Raw genomic sequence first — 23,257 nt, forward strand, 5'->3', positions numbered from 1 at the left:
AGCCTTCTTCCATGAGATCCTTGTTCATTTTCTGAGCCTCATCTGGTCATGATGTCTGTGTGGACATGGCTACCCGATAGCCAGCCTCTGCAATGAGATCACAAGTGGAACTTGCCTCAGGTGGGCTCTTTATATCCAGCTTTTCATCATATGTTCACAAGTAGGAGACAACCACACTGACTTCTAACAACAAGCACAGTTTTAATCCACTGGCCTACCTACAACAACTTGTGCTATGTACTGTCGCCATGTGAATAAATATTTGTGCTTGCACTAAGACTGTAACAAGGAGGAACTTGGACACACTCTGTTTGTGTAAATGAATGGCCAGTTTTATCACTAATAGCAACTAGCTAGTTCATTACTGCATTTGCTAAAGTGATTCAGCTGATGAAAGCTGCAATGCTGTGCATATTTACTATGGAGTAAGTCTCATAGTATTATTCAGAGTGTATCTGTGTATGAATATAGTGTATGTTCCTTTCCCCCTTATCTGCTTTTTGTAAATTCCTAGCCCTTAAATGGATGGCCCAGGCTAGCCCATCAGATCTCAGAAATTCAGTAGGATCAGCGCTGGTTAATAATTGCATGGGAGAACAAAGAATTCCAGGATCGCTATACAGAGGCAGGCAATGGCAAACGACCTCTGAACGTCTCTTGCTTGAAAATCCTGTGGGATTGCCATAAATTGGCTGTGATTTGATGGCACTTCACATGGACATACAGCATGCCCCTTTTTAAGTACAGTGACCCTGGTAATAAAAATTCATCAAAGTTTAGGCTGCAGATCAGATCACATACTATGAAGGCTATCTGAGGCTCTGAGTGAGAGCGGCAGTAGACTTGGTCACTCTGCTCTGGAATTGTTTTCATGTATTTTCATAGGGGTGGAGTCTAGTCATCACCTAACACTTCCTCAGTTTCTGCTTGCTTTATACCATTCACAAAGCACTGAACTCTGCCTTAACTCTTTTTTCCCTTTTGCAGATTGCCCCCAAATACAGTGTGTCCATCCTTATGTGGCTCAGCAGCCAGATGAACTGTCACTGGAACTGGCTGATGTATTGAACATCCTGGAAAAGACAGATGATGGTAAGGTCTTGATGCCCCTACATAAGCAAGCTGGTTATGAAACTGGGACTGATTCCTCATGGGCAGTTGCTCCACCCCCAGGCTTTCTGCTTGTGGTGGTTCAAGTGATCGATTCCCCACCAGTTGCTGCATGGGTGCCTTTTGATCTGTGGCAACCTCTCCTTCCCCTCATGGTGACAGGATCTCAAAAAATCTGATCAAGTTGCTGTGAGGAGAATGGGAGGTAGCTGCGGATCAAAAGGCACCTGCACAGCAGCTGGTGAGGAATCGATCACCTGAGCCGGCTCAAGCAGAAGCCCAGGGACAGAGCAACTGCCAGTGAGGAATCAGTCAGAAGCATATATCCAGCATTATCATAGATGAGCTATAATAGAGGAGGCTTTTGAGTGTCAGGGTTACATATAAAGAAATATAATCCAGTATCCTTCACATAGTGGGATGTGACCTTTTAATTAGGATACTTAAGGAAATGAATGAGGCATGGGTGTTTTTTTTCCCCCATACTCTAGCTACAAAAAAATTAGTTTACAAGGCATGCTAGCCCCAATGAAACTGAATATATTATGGTATTCTTTTTTGCACGTAAAAGATACAACATCAGGCAATTCAGTGAGTTATAGAGGACTACAATTTTAAAAATGCTTTTTAAAAATAACCTCTTTGTACTAATGCATCACTATATGTACACCCCCTTTTATGCAGGTTGGATATTTGGGGAACGTTTGCATGATCAGGAAAGAGGCTGGTTCCCCAGCTCCATGGGTGAGGAAATCCTGAACCCCAAGATACGATCCCAGAATCTAAAGGAGTGTTTCCGTGTGCACAAGACGGATGACAGTCAGCGAAGAAAGCTAGGCAGCAGAAACAAACAATGATTACTGTGCACAGATTTCTATTCTGCTTGAAAATCAGCTTATGGCAGAGGCTATGGGGATTCATTAACTGGGAAGCAGTACAGGATATTTGCATCTCCTCTCACCTCCAAGCCAGCAGGCTTTTTTGCACACTTGATACTGTGTGGACAATGCCTATCCAGCACCTGTACAGATCTAGGAGCAGTCATAAAATGTATTTCCAAGAGTCCTGCCAGCTCTACACATTTCATGACTCTGCATGGTGAGGAAATCTGCAACACTGAATTAATGGAAAATACAACTGTGTCCAGGCCCAGGAGGCTGCCAGCTTGAGTCTTCAACAATGGTACCACGAGGTGCGGCATTTGATTTTTTTTCTCCAGTTGTGAAGATAGGCTTGGGGAACTTAGTATCTTTGAAGGTATGCAGCTGCTACATTCAGGAAGCTCCTCCTCAGGCAAATGAGTTTGGACAACCTGGCAGACCTTTCTTCTGTATTTACATCAGTGGAAGAAAGACTCCTCATGAATTCCCAATTTGCAGAAGGCAGTACGGAAGCTGTCGTGTTTCTAGTGAGCGAATCAGTTGCAAAATCAAGAGGGGAAGCTCAAGATGGAATCCTTCGGAGTTTTCAGCCCTGTTGCTCACTACTTGGCCAATGCCGGGTATGCTGCTACTCAGTCCTGGCCTAGAAGGTTCTTTCCTGCAGGAATCATCCTTTTCATGTATGGAATTACTAATTGCCTTTAAGTATAAAAATAAAGTACACACACGTCTCTGCCCCCAGATAATAGTGCATAAGTGTACAAACGTTAAAAGACGGAGGCAGCGCAGGTAGCACATATTTAGGATTTCCTTTGCCCTAAACAAATGCAACACTGTATTTATCTAGGGTAAACAAGACCATGAAATGGTGCCCCTTTGTTTACTTCTAGGTGTTGCAAATGATTAGGAATTATTCACCTTGGGAAACAAGGATGGTGAAGATGCACACAACATTCTAGCAGATGTTGCATCTGGAGAGTCTTCTATCTCTTCTGCAGCCTGCAAAGTTCTGTATAACCTATGGACTTTCCCTGATGTACATATAGACTCTGATTATAGTATTTTAACAGATATTTCTGACATAGTTCTGAACAAAATGCATCTGTCAATACAGGAGGATTATACTTAGATAACAGTCTAGTGTTTATGCAAAGAGGAACTGGGCTAGGCAAAAGAAGCTTGAGGGGGAGGTTGACACACTTCTTGTTCCAAATGTTGTCTGCAAATGATGTACTAAAGGAATAGGAAGGCCTCCTGCTCATTAGCTGTGCACTCTGGGCCAAATAGCTGTGTGCATGAACTCGATGTTTAGCACTTTCAAGTTGGTGTATATAGAAAAGCCTCTCAAAGCCAAAAGGAACAAGAAAGTGTTTCTTTCCTTAGTGCAATCAGGAGCTTCTGAAAGAGAACAGAAGTTTAATAAAGACAAATGCAACAGTGAGATCAACGGAAGATTGTAAAGCACTTTGCATATTAAAAAAGTGTTACATAAGTAACTAACAATAAGTAGTGATTATTTAGCTTCTCCACTCCAACAAGATAATTGAAATGCCCTTCCACAATATATAAAAAAGGCGACCGGGAGGTTGTGTGCATTGCCATTCTAACATGACCATTGTAATTATGAAACAGTCATAGCAAGTCATCTCATTAGTCCTGCTGTCTCTACAGCTGACAGCAACTCACCCAGGTATCATGCAGAAATCTTTCCTAGCCTTTCTTCCAGAGGTCTCTTTAGCTAGAGATGAACTCAAGATCTGCATATAAGGCCTTTGAATCGGATTTTAATTGGTAGACTGCCTTTAATCACAAATTAGACTCTTAAAACAGCTTTTATCACTATAAATCCAGAGTAATAAAAGTATTGTAATTGAAGAAAAATCATTGCCCAAACATATCCGTGATCAAGACGAAAGAAACCTATCTGGTGCATAATAATTTTTTCTACTATAAAAGGCATCTGGAAGAAAAAACAGGATGTAAAGAGCAGTGCATTTGGTTCACATAAAGGAGACAAAGGTTTAACTTGGATATCCATTGTTACTCATTGTTATGCCTTGTTAAATTTTATTAGTAACACTGGTCTATTTCAGAGAGGAAAGCCCAAAAACGTCCAAACCACTTCTGATGTGGGTATTGGTGGGAGTGGTGTGACTCAACTCAGGATTCAGAACTGCTTTCAGTGATTGTTTACAACTCCATTTAAAACCAAAATCAGGAAACTTTAGCAATAGGAGGCAACCTAATTATTGTATTGCAGCTTAACTGAGCCGTGTACAGTTCTTTGCAAACACTGATTAACGATGGCAGTAGCACCACCTTACAACTTGGAAAGCAATTTTTTACAAATGATACTGTTAACACAGTTAATTCCCCCCCTGAATAGTAGTTTAAATTAGTCAGGGCTAAGATGATGTAGTGACTGAATTAAGAGAAGGGGAGGAACCCCCACACTTCACCAAGCCACAGTCATACCTGCTACTGCACAGCAAAAGCTCTCATAACTACTCAAAGCCTGAAATTATTTTGTTGTAATTTTTAGACTGCTGAGTTGTCACAGAGGTGCACAATGAACAGTTAACGTCAGCTGCCAGTCACCGAGGTGGCCCATTGTGTTTTTAGTTGTAACTGTAGGTGTCACAAATGAGAGGCCTGAATGGAATGGGACAATTAGAAAAGCATAACTGACCAAATGATTTAAAATCCTGACTTATCAGGAAGGTAGGCCCCCCCCCCAGTCATCCCAGACTTTTTACATAATATATAGATTTAGTTCTATCATGTGGGAACTGATCTATTTGGGCTCAGTTTGCTTCTCATGTTCAGACCTAAGTATTTGCCTCTTCAAATCTGCCTGCTACCCTGTCAGAGGGCTAGAACTATGAACCACTCAGACTACACCTTGGAGTGAATTTTAACACTTCAGAAACACAAGCCAAGTTCTACATAGCTGCTTAGCCTTTGGTGCTATTGCATATTTATTTCCAGGTTAACTTGAAATACCTGGTTAACAGAAATCCCAGGAGAACAATAATAAGACCTATGCAAACGGCTTTTAAAACTCAGTATTATAGCACTATGTAGTAACAAAGTTCACTGGTAGGCAACAGCTTCTTGAATAAGCCAAGGCAAATGTGTTATTTTAGACTAAAATTCATTTAATTAAAACATAAAATAGGGCATTCCAAAAATAAATACACAGTATCCTGTTCCCTACCACAGTGACAAATTCTGCAGAAGCTGTAAGTTGAGCAGCTGGTTAGAGCTGAAGTCCAGCTGAAGCGTTTCATTTTCTCATGTTGAATTGGGCTTTAGGTGTTTCAGAACATGGCTTGTGCATGTATTTAACACTGGAACAATGGTGCAAATGACTGCTATGTACATGTCAGGAAGACGCCATGTGCAACGGCTCCCCAGTCTCTCTATACATGGCTAAAAAACTCCCACCTCATGCAATCATTAAACATGACATTTTTCGAAGCATCCATAACAGAGAAATAGTTATATGCAAACAGCCCTTGATCTCAGGTGGTTGAAGAGAAAAGCTATCCCATGGGACATATATGAGGTATTTGTTTCACCTCACACAGAGAAAACACACATGGGCACAAAGGAGAGAGCTCAGATGTGTGTACTAGGGAAAAAACCTTTTATTGGTTTTAAGAAGCAGAGAACTTTCGCAGGGTGATGACAATCAAGGCCACAATCACAGACGTGCCCAGCAGAGCAGCAATCACAATGGCACCAATAGCTCCTGGACCAAGAGACCCTGAAAGGGATAAGGAGAGAAAAAGCTGTGAGAGAGGACTCGAATGTTATGATTCAGCATATACTTTTGCTAAAAGCTACAGTGCCTGAATCACATAACTGGATAACACTGAATCAGCATGAGGATGGCTGTTCTAAAGCCCATCAACTCTACCCTCTAAAACCAGTAGTTGCTAATTACTTTTAGCTGGTAAGTCAACCTAGGGCAGGGCGAAGGATTAAGAAAAAATCCAGGAAGGGAACAAAGAGGCTACATTTACTGGCAAAAAAATGTTTCAACTAGGAATAAGAAAATGGCTCCTAATCTATAGTAGTTATTTAAGAATGTTTAGGTAGGTGCATAAATTAGATAATACCTTGCTCTTCCTAGATCTTAGGAAACTTAAAATATGTTCTTAAGAAAAATCTGACCTGTGTCAAATAAAGGCAGTATTAGGAAAGGAGAACAATGGAAGCTGCTTTAGTCCTCACTGGGGAAAAATATGTGGTATAAATGAAGGTAATTTATAAGTATCTTCATTTATAAGTTAACTCAATAAAGGTACTCAGATTGATAGGCCACACACTTCTAATTAAATTATAGATAGGAAACAAAAAGGAAGAGCTGTGATGAAGAATAAAGGTAACTCATTGGTAGGGTTGCCAGGTCCAGCTCAGCAAATAGCTGGGGACTGGGGGTGGAGCCAGAAGCAAGGTTGTGAGAAGCATAGTTGAACTCTGAAGGGAGTTCTGGCCATCCCATTTGAAGGGATTGCACTTCTTTAAATGCCTTCCCTTCACTGGAAATAATGGAGGATGGGAGTACCTTCTTTGGGGACTCATAGAATTGGACCCCCGGTCCAATCTTTGAAACTGGGGGGGGGGGTGTTTTTGAGGAGAGGCACCAGATGCTATGCCTCTACCTCAAAAAACAGTCCAGAGCCATGGATTGATTCGCCATTATACCCTATAGAGACCAGTCTCCATAAGGTACAATGGAGTGCCCGGCGGACATTCAGCTCCTCCCCTGGCTTTCTGATAACCCTGAAGTGGAGAGAGGGCCTCCAAACCAGGTGATCCCCTGCCCCCAACTGGGAATTGGCAACCCTACTCATTGGGTGTGTATGTGAGTAAAATACAGAACTGGTGCTCTATGAGTAAAAAGATCGAGGCTGAGGTACAGCAAGATCCCAAAGGCTAAGCCTGGCCCTTGAACCTCCGACATCTAAAAGTTTTGGTTTCTGTTGCAGAAATCTTATCATCTGGAGATTTCACAAAGCCTAAAACAAGGACTGAGAGAAGCAGTATGGTGAAAAAGTTCAGATAATTAATTCACAGCTAGATTCCGAGTTTAACTGGGGACTTCTTTGTCCATGTAATATAAAGATTCATGAGACCCAGAAAATACTTCGCAGAATGTTCTTTTTCAACTTGAGAAACCCTGACAGTATTTAATTTGGTTACCCATATTGTGGGATATGTTGCTTCAAAGTTACTGACAGATGTAAGGACATAGTTGTACAAATCATACATTATTTGTGGGATTGGGGCAGGGGGAGGAATGTAAATCCAGATTTATAGTCTCAAAAGCTGGCAGCATATACATAAAGAAAATACAGAACAATAACTTCTGGCAGAAGGCCAAACAAGCCTGAGTTGTAACACAGAAATCCTCTGTAAAGAAAGAAAATTGCCTCCAGAATAAATTGGATAGCATGATAGGATTTAGATTGTAGTTTGCATCCACACTAAGAACGTCAATTGTATGCTCCTTGGAACAAAGTGAGTTTGTAAAATGCCAAGTCTGTCTTGCTGACCTTTATGGTTTACAGACGAAGAGGAAAAAACATACCACTTCCATCATCGAGTTGGTGGAGGTGGGTTGTGTCTTCTGGTTCATAATCAGAAGTATAAGGTGGAAATCCTGGAGAGTCTGAGAAACGAGCAGTGGTGGTGGTTTCTAAAGGCCCCCCTCCGGAGGGCAATTCTGGTGGGTCATTCCACAGCGTAGGGATGGGTCCTTGGGGGTATTCTGCTGGAACAAACAAAAGTCCAGTTAGTCTCTCAGCATGCCAAACCCACCCCTGCAGTGCTGCTGTGCTGAGAGATGTTCAAAGGCTTCCTAACTCAGCAATATTTCAGGCTCATTTTTTGTACAACTGCACAGAATGAACAGCATTGCTCTCTATTGAATAAAATGCCAAGAACTGTTCAATTGTCCTTTAACATCTACTGTGTAATGTCCAGTAGAAATCTACATCACCATAATTCTCTTGCCTTATTTTACCCATCTCATTCCTTTTTTCCCCTATCAATAATGTGCCCTAATGCCAAATATAAATCTATGTTGATGTTACTTTAGATTTTACAGTGATAATATGCACAAATTGATAAAATATCTAGGTGAAACATACTATTGGGTAAGGCTGCCAACCTCTGGGTTGGCATGAGGATCTTCTGCAGTTACAACCAGTGTTGCCAAGTCCCTCCCAACAACCAATAGGGGATTGGGGGGGAGGACCTACCAGCCATCACACAGGAAGTGACGCTCCAGTTTGGGCTGTGACACTGATATTATGGTAAAATTAGCATCTACCATAGTTTCTTTGCCCAAATACCAGAGTGTCACAATGGATGTTGCTGGTGTGATGATATCGCTTCCTGGCCAACACGGCCTGGGCCTTCCTCTTTCTCCTGGTATGTCCCCCACCAGTTAGCTAATCAGTGGTGGGGTGGTGAGACTTAGCAGCAGGGGACCTTGCGTCCATCACGGGGGCTGACAACCTAGTTACAACCTATCTCCAGATGACAAAGATCAGTTTCCCAGGAGAAAATGGCTGCCTTGTAGGTGGACCTTATGACATTATACCCACTGTGGTCCCTCTGCTCCTCAAACCTTGCCCCTACTCAGACTCTACCCATAAATCTCCAGGAATTTCTCAACATGAAGTTGGAGACCCTACATCTGGGTGCTCTGGTTGGCAAATATACTCAGGGTTTTCTTAAAGGCTAAATGTGTGTGTGTGTGTGGGGGGGGGTGGATTTAGACAAAAGGACCAAGTTGCACAAAAGGGGAGAGGCTGAAACAGACTGACACAGTTGTCCTACTGGAATCCTTCTTAACACCACTGTTCCATTTCATCTCTCCTCCTCCTTGTTCCTCTCTCTCGATTGCTGATTGATTAAGGTTTAACTTTCATGCATCTGATGACATGGACTGTGGTCTTCAGAAACATCTACTAAAAACAGATCAGGCTAAATACCAACATTTTATTTCACTGTAAACGTCAATGGATTGTAGGCCATTCATCAGATGCATAAAGAAATTTCCATGAAAGTTTATGCTAGAATTAAAAAAAAAAAATGTTAGGGTTGAATCTTGCTAGCACATGAGGGAGGAGTGATCTGACTTAGAAGACGGCGATGACATTGGATTTATATTCCGACCTCCATTCAGAGTGGCTCACAATCTCCTTTATCTCCCTCCCCCACAACAGACCTACTTCCCCTCCTCACTATACACTTTTAAAAAATTGCGGACATGCCAAATATACTATGCAAACTCTTGTTTAAGAGTCAAAAAGCATCCCACCACCCTGCTTGAGCTAGTAAATAAACTAATAGGTGCAGAACCTTAGTTTTTAAGATGCCATAGGTAGCTTGCTTAGCTGCAAAAAATATTCATAGTTGTTAGTCTGAAATTTAATAGGTTGGGTAGCTTTTAGGTGATAAGGTGTTTTTTTTGGGGGGGGGTTGCTTTTCAGATCTCATTGCTTTCAAGTCACATCTAAACTCTATACAATTTAAGTAGGATTAATTTTATTCCACAAACCCTCTGACTACTAGATAAAGCCATTAAGCTCAAATGTTACCACTTTCCAACCAACACATTTTCTGAAATAACTCCTGCTCATCTAATTCCAATTTTGTTCTAGCTTCTCTGCTCTCTGAGGCTCAAATGGAAGTAGAGGAAAGAGAATTTTTGAAGTCTGGTAACTATTTTCTGATTGTTACAGATTTTATTGCATTGTGTCTCTGGGTGACTTGAGAAACTTGATCTTGAACTTCATAGTTCACGCTTCCCTTGTCAGTCTGGATATATCAAGAGATATATTTGTATTTGATTTGTTCTTCCCACTGAAGAGTGCACAGTTTGAAAAAGCTTGCTATGTTTCAAACTAACAGTTGCCCATTAGCAGGACAGCGTTATAAAGAGATGATCAATATTTACAGGGACTTTGCACCACCAAACTCTCCTTTGCTCCCACTATTAGCTTCACCTCTCTGCAGCAGAGACTTGTCTGCCAGAAGAGTACAAACAGGACACACAGCTCTGGAACTTGGGTAGACAGTAAGACAGACCCTCCCCCTAACTGTGCCCCTATGATGCCTTTTCAGGTGATATTCCATGAAAACTACATTTCCTTTGATGTTGCAATTCATGTCCTGTTTTTTCCCCCCAAGCAGGCTCTGGCGGGATTTAAAAAAGCCTTTTCTGTTTATATGTGGCTGGGCCCAGAAAGCAGTATCAATGCTCATTTTGTTCAGGCAGGATGAAGCTGAGGCCCTCGCAAGGACTGGAGACATTCAGCAGGGCCCTGCTGAAACCACTGGAAATGTCACACCATGCTGCAAATTTGAACAGAGCACCCAATTGGAGTAGGGCCATCTAATCACTGTAAGGTGATCAACTGGCCTCAGGAAAAATTAAGTTAAGGACCAAAGGTAACAAGTAGCTTGCCAAAACAAGAGCACATACAAGGGGGTTTATACAAATGTAATACATAAGAAAAACTCAGACTTCAGACCAATGAGGAACAGAGTAAGGATTCTCCTCCTCACACTCACTCACACACACACACAGCCACAGATAAAAGATGAGCAGTGTTAGAGCTTTTGCTTTTCACATCTGAGTGCCTAGTTTCAATATGCATCATTGCCAGCAAGAGAAATCAAAGCAGCTGGAATGCCACTGCAAAAAGACAAGCAGAACCCAGTAATCCAGTGTAACTTAGACCTCTGATACTTAAAGATTGTGAAATATACCAATGGCATCCTTTCAAAATGCCATTTCTAGTGTTTATCATGGTGGGAATGAGAAATTCAGCACCACTGAATAACTACAGAATTCCATGATCAGCTGGCTGCTCCTAAGTCAAGTCTGGCCAATGGGCAACTGTCAGGTGGCCTACAAACTCATCCTGCACCCAGACTGATCACTCATCTTGATCACGTGACATTACACTCACCAGACATGAAACATTTTCATCTATTTTGTTTAAAACCCTCATGTGCAAGCCTTTCACATGTGTTCTCTGCATGGCTTCTCACATCAGCATTTAGAAAACTATAGCTGTGGGGCAAGCTGCTACACAGCCTCTTGTAAATACCTGGCCAAACACCATTCAAGCTACTTCATAAATCCTGTAACTTTTTTACCTACAGCAACTGGCACTTTGCTCTCTTGCTTAATTAAATATTCACATTTGGAAAGCAGACTCCACTCTTGGACAGCTTTTGAAGTTTGTCAGAAATATTGCCACAGACAGCATTCGGGGGCGGAGTGGGGGGGATGAAAACACTACCAAGATTGTTTTCAGCACCCCTCTATAGTAGTGAGACATGGACTGTTTCTAGATGTCAAGGTAAGAAACCCAGTTTTTATTTTTGCAGTTCATATCCATTCTTGGCATTTGCCGGCTAGGTAAGATTACCAGTGCATAAAATGCTTAGCAAGGATGACCTTGCTCTTCTGAGAAAGAGCCCAGAGGTCACCAACCATCAATATAAAGATGTCTGAAAAAATGTCTTAAGTACATAATGTTCTCTTACATATCAGACCATTGGTCTATCAACTCTATTTACTCTAACTAGGAATAGCTCTCTAGGGTTTCAGGTGGAGGTCTTTCACATCACCTGCCACCTGAAGAAGATGATTTTGGATTTATATCCTGCCCTATACTCTGAGCGGTCACAATCTCCTCTACCTTCCCACCCCCCACAACAAACACCCTGTGAGATAGGTGGGCTAAGAGTGCTTTTACAGCAGTTGCCCTTTCAAGGACAGCTTCTATGAAAGCTATGGCTGACCCAAGGCCAACTCAGCAGGTGCAAGTGGAGGAGTGGGGAATCAAACCCGGTTCTCCCAGATAAGAGTCTGCGCACTTAACCACTACACCAAACTGGCTCTCCAGTTTTAACTTGGGAGAAATCAGGGAATGAACCTGGGACCTTCTGCATGCCAAGTTCTCCTACTAAGCAACAGCCCCACCCTGTGTTTTAGAAGATTAATATCAGTAAATGAGACACTCAGGCTAATAACAGGAATATCTGCCAACACAGATGCTGGGCAGGCATGCAAAATAACACAAGTCAGTGGTGGCTGGCACTTCAGAACAAGCATAAGTCTAAAGAAAGTTAAATAAGTGCTTCCCACTAAAAAGTCCAGATGTGTATACCCATGACAAATCCTACCAATCTAGGATCAGCCACCTTAATTCTCAGCAGGCAAATGTAATCCAGTTTAGTTCAAATCATCCAAGAGGCTGCTACAAATCCATTTTCTTACAATAGATTATTGTCATGAATTTCAGTTGACAGGCAAGGTATACATATCTTAACAGAATATAATAGATTGGATCCAGAACCATGGGCTGCTTCCAGAGTGCAGAGGCAAGAAAGACCTTGGATCCAAGCCAACAATTTGCATAGATTCTCTTTAGCAGATAATTTCAGCCCAAACCAAACGCAGAATTCTCTGCTTAAGCAGAAAGCATTTTTAAAAATTTATTTTGACATGACTTCAGTATGCTGTATAGATGGCCAGCCTGGCTCCACCCCAGGAAATCTGGCCAGGGTTTTGGAAACTCTGGTTGGTTGGCTACAACAGAACTGGCTGAAACTGAATCCAGTGAAGATGGAGGTCCTGTATCAGAGTTAAAGGGGGGGGGGAGATAGGTTCAGGAATTTGACTCCTAGCCCTTGGCGGGGTACCATTGATGCCGTCCCGAATGGTGAGGAGCTTAAAGGTGATTCTGGATGCCTCCCTTTCTATGGAGGCCCAGGTCACCAATGCTGCCAGATCAGTCTCCTACCACCTTTGGCTGGTCAAGCTGTTAGTTCCTTACCTCTTTCCTCACGACAATGATCCATGCAATGGTCATTTCCAGGTTAGATTATTGCAACTTGCTCTACGTGGGCCTACACCCTTGGGTCTGATCCAGACTGGAACACAGCCATTGGAAGGCATTTAAAGTTTCTATTACACCTTCTGAATAGTTTAGGATGATTTAGAATAAAATTAGCACACACATACAATCTAAAGAAACTCAATCCCCCAGGGAGTTTAAAATACACTTCAGAAAGTAGCATGGCACTAAAAAAACAAAACAAAACTCCATTAGCCACTCTACCCTAAACCAAAAACCAAATGCCCTCTAAAAGATTACCTTCTAGACCTTCCAGTAGGTCAGTCGAGCTTCTCACACGCTTGCTGAGACCCTATTCCATAATGAGGGAGCAGCAAGGAAACTTGACTTGTTGGCTTTTTCAAACAAGTTAACAGGCCCTTTTCTGAGTGAGCAGTAATCTGGCTTCTGCCTCCCGCCTCCCGGTGTTCTAACCCATGTATACTAAAACATTGGTAAGACAAGGAAAGTAAAAAAGTGTCCTCCTTCCACCCTTCCTTTGCATTCAAAATGACTAACAAAGGAGAAAGTGCCTGCCTTTTTGTCCTTCCTTGTCTCGGTGCAGGTGAAGACTGACAAACTGGTGACCACCTGGCACTACCTATTAACATTTAATACTTTCCAATTTAAACAAACAGCTTATACTTATTTCTTGCTATTGGTCAATGACTTAGAGCAGTAGTCATCTAGGAGAAACCAACTGTCCTTGGTTGCTGAGAAGCCGGAGGCAGGAATAGATTTTAACTAACAGGTTTGCATGAGATGGCTTGGGAAGCGGCCAGAAGGTTAGGAGGTGCTGAAAGGATTTTTGAAAGGTTCATAAAATGGTAAGGGGCATTGCTGCTGCAAATGCAGACTGACTGACATCTAAAAGGCTAGAAAAGATTTTCAGCACTCCAGTGATACAAATCAGCCTTCAATAGCAATGTGATTAGTAAATACAGTAATGTTTCTCTCCATGGCTTGAAAAACCTCACCCGCAAATTCCTTCATGTTGAAGTGCTATTATATATTCAGGTCAAGGACAGGCCTGATCTTTATTCCCCACTGCCTGACAAAAGTTTTGTAGTTGTGATTTTTTGAATGTAGTTTTTCTCCCATGGAAGCATTACTATCAAGAGAGATACTATCCTGCAGCAAGGGATGGTTTACTTGCAGCAATCCACTACCCTTTCTCCAGTCCTAAACAGGAGACCTTTTCTTCCTGCCATCTCCTTTCCCACATCTAAAAAATTATATAACTGGTTTTTGTAGGTACAGAAAGCCTGAAACTGCACCTAAACTCTGAGAGAAGACAAAGCATATGCTTTTACTAAAACTGGCCAAGTCCACCAAAATACAACATTTCCAACATAAATTGCCCACACAGAATACACATTTGGGGGTATTAAAATACAAGTGGATTATATGAGTGAATATGTATTTTTGAAAATGTCACAGACATTGGATTATTTGTAATGATCAACAGGAACAATCAATAGGACCTTAAACTGTAATGTCTATTTAACATTATTGACTGAGATCATGCTTATAATTGGGTGACAGACTATTTACTAGTGGGGCTTGGGGGAAGAAACCTCAGAAAACATGAGTATGGATTTCAGAACAGCTATAGTCTAAGCCAGGGGTGTCAAACATGTGGTCTGAGGGCCGGATCAAGCCCCCAGAGGGCTCCCATCAGGTCCATGAGTAACTCGCTATCATCTGCTTACTTCTCTCTCTCTCTTGCTTCTACATTACAGCTGCTCTGCCAGGTTTCCTCAATTGCACAGGAGCTACAGAGCAAAGCCTCTATTTTCTTCATTAGCTGACCAGCACATAAAGCAACTTACTCACAAAAGCTCACAATGCCCAGCCATTTCTGCTTTCCCCTGGGCCTCAGGCTCAAAACATTGACCATGAAACTTCTGTAATGAATGTCAATAAATCAAAAGTAGGTTTGCAGCTTACAGACACACATCTGAACGCCTGAAGAGCATACACAGATTGCTACAGCACAGACATTGTCTCCAGATTTTGAGCAAGTGGTGTCAGTTATCAGAAACTGTTAAATAAACAAAATATTTCAAGGGTGCAAATCTTTTAAGCATGTTTTATCTTTTTTTAAAAAAAAAATCTTTAACCGTGTTTGTCAGCATCGTTTATAAAATTTATATCTCCACTACCTGGCATTACATTTTATGACACACATGGCCTGGCCTGACAAGGTCTCATTTATGTCACATCTGGCCCTCATAACAAATGAGTTTGACACCCCAACCACTGGTCTAAGCCAGGGGTCCCCAACCTTTCTGAGCCTGTGGGTACCTTTGGAATTCTGACATAGCATAGTGGGTGCAGCCACAAAATAGCTACAATAGCAGCTTTTCTCTAGTCACACAGTGAAGATTCTTGTGCTGTGGTGGCAGCTGGTGCCAAAGCAATGTTTTTAAAAATTTGCACAGCCAATCACTTTTCCAATGGTCAGCCAGAAGCCTTGCTGTGCAAAAGCCTCACCCGACCCCACCCACAGGCACCATGTTGGGGACTCTTGGTATAAGCCATCACTGCCGCCCTGAGCCTGCTTCAGCGGGGAGGGCGGGATACAAATAAAAGTTTATTATTATTATTATCATCACTGAGAATGAAGATCTATCTGAACAAATAGGTATTTTAGAAATATGTGAAGCAGAACACCTTACAGTGGGAAAATAGTGATTATTTTATTTTGAATAAGTGAAAAGGAGGTATTCGAGAACACGGAGGGGGGTATGTTTTTCTCTTTCTTCTTTTGGCACCCACAAGGATTACGTAGACACTATTAATCTCTCTCTTTTTTTATGTCTGTTTTTAGCTTTATTAAAATCATTTGTTTGTTCTTTATTATGGTCATATGACCAATCAGATAACATTTACACATAAAAAATTCAAGGCATATAAATAAGCCAGAAAAAACAATCTAAAATTAAGATCTCATTACAGTACAGTTTTCTATTAAAATCTAAGGAAGACATGTGCACAGTAGGTGGTAGCAGGAAGCCTGATACCTTTCCAGAATGGATCCAAATTGATCACTCTTCAGTTGCCCCGGTCCGTTACACACTTATCCTACAGAATGGTACAAAAGAAGGGTCAGGACTACCATCTATGTTTCATGTTGTGCCACTGCTATTCTTACAAGCATAACTTCCGGGATTTATTACTTATGTGGTATGAGAGTTATCTCCATAATCTCATCCCACACATTACTGTGAATATCTATAACAACCATGTACGATGAGTGGATAAGGGGTTGGATTCAGTGAGTTATGAGTGGAGGGAAGACAGATTCTTACACAAGAATTTGTGCAGCACTGTGAGAAATTCTATAGCAGTCGTGCTTCTAGGTGCACAGGAGCTTGTGCAAGCAGATTATAATCCGTTCCTTTTCTTATGCAGTGCTCTAGTGCATGAGATGGAATCTAGACTTGTTTTCTAACCACAGAATGGAAATTTCTTGTCTCCCCCCGCCCACTGATCTCCATGACATGGGATCACTGATGAATTAAAAGGGGAGGAATCTGTAAAAATTGCCTATTTAGTCTGGATCCAACCAAAGGTGTACAACAGATTGTACTTTCTGCATACAGACAGGCCACCTAAGAATCTAACCCATAGATATACACCCTGTGTTGCCACTGCTTATACATTTTACTGACACTGAGTAAGATTAGACAACATGGAAGTAGAAACCATGTTGACATCGAAAGCCTATCTATGAAAAGATCAGCTGTTAGAAGAAACAGGATGGTTCAGAGCTAAACCCAAGAGGTCCCCCACCCAACTCTCTCTGCTTCAAACAGGCTGTAAACCTGTAGTCTTTGCAACCTCCTTCTTTTTCTACAAAACAAAGAAGCTACATTTCAACTACAAAGGCTTTATATAAACATACAAATCTTTGTCTGAAACAGTGTTCCCTCTGAGTTAGTGTGAACTGGCTCACAGTATTTTAGCCTCTGGCTCACACACTTGTCTTAGCTCACAAAAAATGGCTCCAGAGCAAACTAATTTATGCAGTAGCTCACAACTTTAATGCTGGTAGCTCACAAAGTAGAATTTCTGCTCGCAAAATTCTACAGCTTAGAGGGAACATTGGTCTGTAAAATGTTTTGTTTCTCCATTTAATACATACCTTTTATTGCTGAAGTCTGAAGCCAAACAGAAATTGTGTGTGTGTGTTTAAAGGACCTTCTATAATGCACTACTCATCAAAGGAGCAATTGGTGTCACCAAAAAAGCAAGTCTGCATATAATCTTATGGAAGAATTTAAATTTTTTCAAATGACGTATTGGGCAAGCTAGAGTCAGTTACCCAATTCTAAATGAAAGACAGACATATGACATGAATGGCTGTATTGGTTGCTTTTTTAATGTAGAGCGTTCTCAAGGCTGAAACAGCCATACTAGTGATTTCTTTCATGTATTTGCTTATTCTTACTTGCATTCATCATTACTGGGAAAGACTACGAAATAGTCAATGAGAGTGCATACTCTGTATATAATAAGAAGCATAAAGAATCAAATCTTTGTTCTATGCTCTTCTCCCCTAAATTTAGATACATAGGGATGTGTGTAGTTAATGAGTACTATGGATAACAATGAGTAGTATGGATAACAACTTCATACATTGGATTAAGTGGGTTTGAGTTAAAAACAACTTCTGTTAGTCTTTAAAATGCCACAAAACACTTTAGTGAAGGTATGACACTCTACACATGTTCAAAGGAACTTCCAAGTTTGTTGCAGGGCTGAACATCAGCATTTAAAACTGTCTATATGATTAAATGGTGTTAGCCTTGGCTCAGATTAAGCCCCAGAATAAGGCTTTGTCTTCCTCAGTAATAGAAAGTAGGTTATTGAAATACTGATTCATTCTTTCTTCGATGTTCCTTCATCCACAAACATCAGCATAGACTCTGGATTCAGTTACTTTGATTTCTGTTTGCAATATGGTGGAGGGTTTCAGTTATTTAACTGGTTTTCATATTAGTACTGTGACATAAAGTGGTGAAGAGGGCCAGTCCCTTGGGCTAAGATTTAAAACATGAGTAGTGTCTTTGGGATTAGATCAAGATCTCCCTGCCCACTTTGGAGGGCTCTACTGTGGAAAGCCAGGAACCGTTGACACAGAAAAACCTGGGACCAAGTTAATTTGGAGACCAAGAGTGGGCAGTATGGATTCAGGTAGCCACAATGGCACATGGCCAGTGCGTGGATGAAAAGAGCCCTTCTTCAGAGGCACAAAGGGAAGTCTGTGATGGTGCAAACTGAAGCCTTGGTCCACACAGAGCGCCATGGTTGTGCTGAATGTTAAATAAACTTGTTTACAAAAAGGCTGGGACTGTGTATATATCTGGGCATGCTTGGGGACTGCCTGTACCCCTTTCATTGCTTTGTTGGGACTAAGCAAGACATTTTCTCCTCGACCATTTAGTTAAAATGCAAATAAAACCCCAAAAACGCAAAGGGTGAAACTAATAACACATAGCAGGACCTTTCAACAATTACATATGCTTTCATACAGTATACTTTTTCTATTCTATCATCTATTTATGTACCAAGGCAGCACTAAGGAAATAGGCATATCTATATGAAGGATGGTCTCCTTCCACATGTCCCTGTGCATCAACTATGGTAATTTGGCAGCTATCTGGTGGCCCGTCTGGCTTCAACTTTTTCATCATGGCACCTGTTCTATGGAATGGGCTCCCTGAAGAGATAGGGGGCTCCCTCCTTAAGAGATCTTCAGGAGGTGCTGCAAGTTCTGCTTTTTGAAAGATTTTGAGGGGGCTTGAATAGCAGGCATCTTTTAAGGAAGAGGGCAGAAATCTGGTGGTTTGGGGGTTTTTTAGTTTTAAACAAAATGTTTTTAAACTATAATTGTAAGCAACTTGAGCCACAAGAGATATACATTTTAATATACAAACAAAACAAGACCAGAGATGAAGCTGGAATTCAGATGGTGGTCTTTGCATGTTTCAGTTCATCTCCAGTAAGCTGGGAAAGCTCTCATGTACATCACATAATAACTGCACTATCAAGTAATAGGTGAATAGGCCACACCAGGTCAAAGAGTACGGAAAAAATATCAAATCAATCTTGCTGCTGTGGGTCAGCCTGATGAGACTTACAGAGCTGTCAATGACAAAGAAACAGCAGAGGCAGGCCCAGTCATACATTTGGATGCTGACAGCGCACACTCAGACTCCATGAGCATTGGCTCTGCTGAGTAGTCACCCTCAGAAAGCAGTGCTTCAACAACCTGGGACCCAGATCAGATGTCACAGGTGGCATTGCTGCCCTGAATCCCCGAGCTGTTTGAGTGCTGGCACTGGAAGGTGCATTTGGAACTCCTCAAAAGGAGGCAGAGTTCGTGCCTAGCTGCCTGATGGCCCCTGGATCTGACAGTTCAGGAGGATCACCTGGGGCTAAGAAGTCAGGCTGACAGTTCATGAGCCCAGTGTGTTCTCTCCTGAGATTCCTGAACTGCCTGACTCCAGACCACAATCCTCATACCTGCTCAACGACCACTACTCTTGAACCTTTGCTTGAATGACCTTTGGACCCCATGACTTGGCTTTTTGGACAGACTCCTCAAACTCTGGTTGAACCCTCTGCATACATGACCTCTGGACTTTTGGTTATGTTGCTCAGGTTGGTGTTTTTACTCAGCTATGCCGGCACTGCCCCCTCCCCAGGTTTCGCCCTGAATCAGGACACACATTTTCAGTGGAAAAATCACGCATTCATCTGTGAACTGAGTGTTGAAAAAATGAGAAACCAAACGATTGTCAGTCAACTCACAGAGAACAACCACATACAGATTAATCTTTTGGGCTGTTGCACAGGGAACCAGCATAAGGGAATGCTATGTAAGATCTCCTGTCTTGAGAGGTTCATTGCTAAACCCACAATAAAGTCTGTAACCGAAACAATATAGATGATAGATTACAACAATATAGATGTTAGATTAAATAGAAATGCAACAAACAGGAATTGCATTAATCTAATACAGATGTGTATTAGCTACTGTGGTTTCATAGATGGAAAAACACAGATTTTCAGGATAGTGTTTCAACAACAGCCAACTTCAAATGCCTTTAACGTTCTGTGCCATGTAACGCCAATTAAAATATCCATCAATTTGCAGGATTTATCACTAACTTTATATTTTAAAATTACATACCCTTATTTTCCCAAATGCTAGACAAATCTAAACACAACCCCCTAAAAACATTATACACAGAAGATTTTTTTAAAATTATGATATACCGGTAAACTGTATTTGAATTTACGATGGACCCTTCTTTTTCTTGATGATACACCTGGAAATGAAACTAGTCTTTTTCATTCTGTCACTGGAAATGCACTGAGAAACTGAAATGCCCTGGTACTATCCTTGTACATTTAGTACATGCAGCATTGTTTTGTATCCCATTTTGTTACAAGAAGGCTTCCGAAGCTATTTCATAATCCTTCATAGGTAGTTTTTTTTGTGCAAAATTCATCTTGTCCCAATATAAAAGACAGAGATCTCATCTGACTGGTCATTTGTCAATGCATTTTATGTAACATTTGTACCAGCACAAATGTCCACTGTGCAACTAAAAAGCTGTCCATCTTACGCAATTACAAATTTAATAAAAGGCAGGGCACCCACACTACTTCTTACTGTGATTCTGGATCTCCTCAGCAAGCTATTCCCATTTATATTTGTAAATCAAACAACAGGAATTTTCACTTCTGCACACTCTGAGTACATATGTCTTGCATGTTTCACCTCTGCTTAAAATGTTATGTAAAGATCAAGAAGTGTTCTAGCCTTCAGTCAGATAAACTTTTACAGTTTGTATGAAGCAGAACAGCGGCTTATGAATTTTGTTAATAACAGTAATAACCTAATTCCAAAGACACAGAAAAAGTGAGACAAAAAGGCTACTAATTCCTTTCCCAAATATGCCCGATCCATTAATTTTGTTAAGTCACATAAGTAGATTGCCCAGCATAAAAATAAATTATGTGCATTTCCAGAACTGCCAATTGTTTTAAAAGGAACATTTGCAGTTTTAGATTAATTTACACTACATTTTGTCTATGAATTGGACCTATCAGCTTTCATGCTCATGACACAGGGCCACCAGAAAGGGTATCCTGGGGAATCATTGGACTTCTGTGAACAAAAGCATGGTAGATGCAGTCAGGAGGAGAAATTAGGCAGGATAAACGAAAAAGATGGTAGGATTCAACCTTATATTTTCCTAAAATTGAATTCTGCTGGTATTTGCAAGGTACCAACCAGAACAATGGAGGCTAACCTAGATTGTCCAGAGGAGTTAGTAGCTATGATTGCTTATTAAAGAATTCAGTGCAAAGAAAAATATCTGCAGCCTGTATCTAATGCATATTCAGCACCCTGGGATACATTTGCTAATTTTTCTGTAAGGGGCAAAACAGACACCTAAACCCTGCCTCTTGTCCACAGTACAGTTTACTCAGCCACCTAGTATACCCATACATTTATCATAAGGGTGGAATTTGACACATGACATGAAACACAGTGTTTGCACATTATCCCTACTGAAGCACAGAACTGACACAATCCTGAGTGACATTATCAACAAACTCCTGATCTGAGCTTCAGGCATAATTATGTATCCAGGCAATGAAGTCTCAACTACCTCTGCAGTTCATTCTCCTAAATATATGGTCTAAAAGGCCTCTTTCCACCTCTCACTTCCAAATGTGGGTGAGGTTCAGAAACTTCTCTTGCTCATCAGTAGTTGCCAGTACACTACCTGGGGAAGGAATGTTGAATGTCATGAGAAAAAACAAGGGAGAACAAGGTAAGGAGGTAAATAGCTTGGTGAGTTGAGTATAATGATGGCCAGAGACAAGAAATCAAACTTACCTGCTTTCACAAAAGGGAGCAGGATGCCAGAGAGTGTCAACAGGATGAGACGAAGGACTGTGGTGTGGGGCATTGCCTTCTTCAGGAATCAAGATGCCTTTGGGAATGCTCAAACTCTTTGAAGCCTTAATGAGGAAGTAGGTTTTGGAGACTAAATAAAACCCTTGTCCAGTCAGTTCTCAAATCTTTTCACATGTGTACACAGGAGTTGCAAACCCTCTGTAGAGTCTCATCCACATACAGTTACTGACTGTGATAGATCTACCTCTTCCAGGCAGAAGGCAGCTCCACCCTCTTACAGTTTATCCCTATTCCCCCCCTTTCCACAGTCCCAACCCTTCCCACTGGCGTAATGTATACACCCTCTGGCAGTTAGCAGCAAAACCCAAAGGCGCCAAGGACTGCACTGAGTGTCTAACAACCAGAGCACACATCTAACATCACCCTATGTTAAGGACAGTGGTGAATAACAGCATTCATTAAAAATGCTAACCCAAAGGCAGGGGTATATTTGGATAGGCTAAACCGTACATCCTGTAAGAACTCAGCAGCCAGCTTATAACAAAAATTAATGACCACAAAAATTTTAGGGTTATAGGTGTCAGAAGTGTCTGCTTGATCATAAGACATTATTAAGACCAAATGAGGAAAAACAATAATAGATATTCACTGCATTTCATCAAACTGAAATTTTTCTCAAACTGATACTGAAAAGTATGAATATAATTTTTAAAAAAGACTTTTCCTCTTCAGCTACAGATCTGGAAAAATCATAACTGAGGAAGGGGCAGAATGACTGTTTCAGAGATCACTTACAGAAACTGTAAGAAATGGATACCTCAATATTCACACCAAAGATGTAACATCCAGTCCAACGTAGACATTAAAAACCTTTTCGATCAACTACAAAGGTGGCCCCAATCAATCAACTGAACGATAAGGTTTTATGCAGGTCAGAAAGTGGTGCTTTCCTCCTCTTGTGCCAGGGGAAGGACCTATTACTAGTGGAATGGATTCACAACCTACTGATAAGTACTTTTAAAAATTGCATGCAGTAAGCATCATCTTAACAAGTGTTCCTTGTCATGTGCTGTGACACATGTGCAGATAACCTAAAACCAAAGAATACTTTTTTTCTTGAGAACTATTGTTTCTTATATGCAAAATTAGGCAGATTTAAATCAATAAATAGATCAACTGGGCAACAGACTGAGTTAAAAGACATTCATTTAGAAGTGCCACCGTTTTTAATAGAACAAACACCATAGCAAGCACAGCTACAGTGTTTCTTACAGATCCAGCACTTGAGAAGACAAATTTCTAAAGGGCAGATCGTTTCAGAGTAGTATCTGCCAGTGCCCAGTTTACATGTGATCAACACACTGCGTAAACATTTCCAGGATGTT

At 41.2% G+C, this 23,257-nt stretch overlaps 2 protein-coding genes across 3 annotated transcripts in view; one reads left to right on the top strand and one right to left on the bottom strand.

Moving 5' to 3' along the window:
• NGEF (neuronal guanine nucleotide exchange factor) overlaps positions 1-1,970 on the top strand; it is a 75,275-nt gene extending 73,305 nt beyond the window's left edge. The window contains exons 14-15 of the mRNA XM_060241948.1: positions 988-1,092; positions 1,795-1,970. Coding sequence (XP_060097931.1) covers positions 988-1,092; positions 1,795-1,967 — 278 coding nt within the window. The 3' untranslated portion in view covers positions 1,968-1,970. The remainder of the gene's footprint in view (positions 1-987; positions 1,093-1,794) is intronic.
• A 3,659-nt stretch (positions 1,971-5,629) lies between these two features.
• On the bottom strand, positions 5,630-22,139 carry SNORC (secondary ossification center associated regulator of chondrocyte maturation). 2 transcript variants are annotated; one of them, XM_060240858.1, is made up of 3 exons: positions 21,852-22,139; positions 7,591-7,773; positions 5,630-5,760 (listed from the first exon to the last, which is right to left on the bottom strand). In XM_060240858.1, exons 1-3 carry the CDS (start codon positions 21,922-21,924, stop codon positions 5,651-5,653), a joined length of 366 nt encoding a protein of 121 aa, XP_060096841.1. In that variant the 5' UTR covers positions 21,925-22,139; the 3' UTR covers positions 5,630-5,650. The 2 variants fall into 2 exon arrangements, with proteins under 2 accessions (XP_060096841.1, XP_060096842.1); XM_060240859.1 differs by having other exon boundaries at positions 7,591-7,770; positions 21,852-22,138.
• Positions 22,140-23,257: the final 1,118 nt, after the last annotated feature.

This window comes from Heteronotia binoei, chromosome 6, assembly GCF_032191835.1.
Source record: "Heteronotia binoei isolate CCM8104 ecotype False Entrance Well chromosome 6, APGP_CSIRO_Hbin_v1, whole genome shotgun sequence".
Classification (NCBI taxonomy): Eukaryota; Metazoa; Chordata; class Lepidosauria; order Squamata; family Gekkonidae; genus Heteronotia; species Heteronotia binoei.